Raw genomic sequence first — 1436 nt, 5'->3', positions numbered from 1 at the left:
CTGGTCAATCGCATCCGATTTGACGATTCCGTCGAATGTACATCGAATTAGAAATAGATAGCAATTTCGCAAACATTCAAAGTGTAATGTTGTAGATAGTTCAACATGTATTCTTTATGATAGAATACTTATAATATGTACTATAGAGTTAAATAAGTGAGATTTTTATCGAAAATTGAAACTGTAATTTTGAGTTGTTCATATTGGAATGTCAAAAAATTGAACGTTATGGCGAAGTATGTTCTAACTTGAGAGATGAAAATCGAGGGACCTTGCTTTGATGTGTGTGTGTGTGTAAAGTCTAAATCGTAGTGTAAGTGAGATCAAACGTACGCCACACATAAAAACACTGATCGAAATAAAAAATAAAAAAAATATGAAATTAATCATACCAAACTAATCTCTAGACCAATATCACAAAATTATTAGAACCATAAACAGATCCATACCGATGGTTCCACACCCACAATTGGCTGCGATATGAAGCTCCTCAATCACATATTTTATCCAGCAAAAGGTTTAGTTCTGGTCATTACAACGCAGTAGAGATCAGCTGAAGCACTCAACAACAGTATAGATATGATGATAATGAAAAAGGAAATGCATTACATTATTAGTTCTATCGAACATAAGTCGATGAAATAAAAAAAATATTGTGAAACAAAACACGCAATTGCAAGTTTAGTTGAATGTAACAATGGACATAACCGGTAGCATTTTTGGGTTCGAATTTGAGCTTGCTGCTGTCGCGTCCACGAAACATCACACTACTTTTAACTACAACTTCTTAATCAAAACAAAATACTGCAGATGTGTCAAATATCTTTGATGGTGCCTTTCTTGTTTCGAAGCGATCCGGACGAGTTGTTATCACTAATTTTCTTATTGTGTGAGCGTTACCAGCCTAATCAGTAATATTTCTCTAGATTTGGTGTAATATTTCGTCGGTAAAGTGTGTAGCAAAAGAACTCTGACAATCTTACCATGGAGTGTGTTCGGTCTCTACTGCACTATGCTTCCAGATGCTTTACTTGCCAGGAAGACTCATCAGCCCAGGTTTGTTGGAATTAGATTGCTTGCATCGTGTTAAAAAAACTGATCGTACCGCCCATGCTTAGGGAAACGAGCCAAACGAACGCACACATTTGCTGGCAGACCCCGTGAGTAACAGTCCTGCCGTTCGCCGGGCTGACACTGAAATATTCACTCAGGAGTATCCTAACTCGGTGCCAAAGAAGGACGAACAGTCCGCACTGGAAAAAATTCTGCAAGAAACAACTGAGTAAGATATTTTGGTGCCAAAGCCTTTTCCATGTTCCAATGGACGTATTCCAACTTCTGTCGATTTCAAGGAACATCATCGATGTAGCTGCTTTAGATACGCAAAAATTAGAAGCCAGTGAATACAATGATCGTATTCGGATCTACACGCAAAG

General features: G+C 37.6%; 1 protein-coding gene across 1 annotated transcript; it reads left to right on the top strand.

Annotated features, from left to right (window-relative positions):
- Positions 1-854: 854 nt before the first annotated feature.
- On the top strand, positions 855-1430 carry LOC128277169 (uncharacterized; the record flags this gene model as incomplete). The annotated part of the gene is made up of 3 exons (XM_053015611.1): positions 855-1056; positions 1119-1282; positions 1353-1430. Coding segments are annotated over exons 1-3 (314 nt in total), but the record flags the coding sequence as incomplete, so codon positions are not given.
- Positions 1431-1436: the final 6 nt, after the last annotated feature.

Source organism: Anopheles cruzii, unplaced genomic scaffold (assembly GCF_943734635.1).
Source record: "Anopheles cruzii unplaced genomic scaffold, idAnoCruzAS_RS32_06 scaffold04327_ctg1, whole genome shotgun sequence".
NCBI classification, from domain to species: Eukaryota; Metazoa; Arthropoda; class Insecta; order Diptera; family Culicidae; genus Anopheles; species Anopheles cruzii.
The sequence above is the reverse complement of the archived record's forward strand: the minus strand, read 5'-3'. Positions and strand labels throughout refer to the sequence as shown.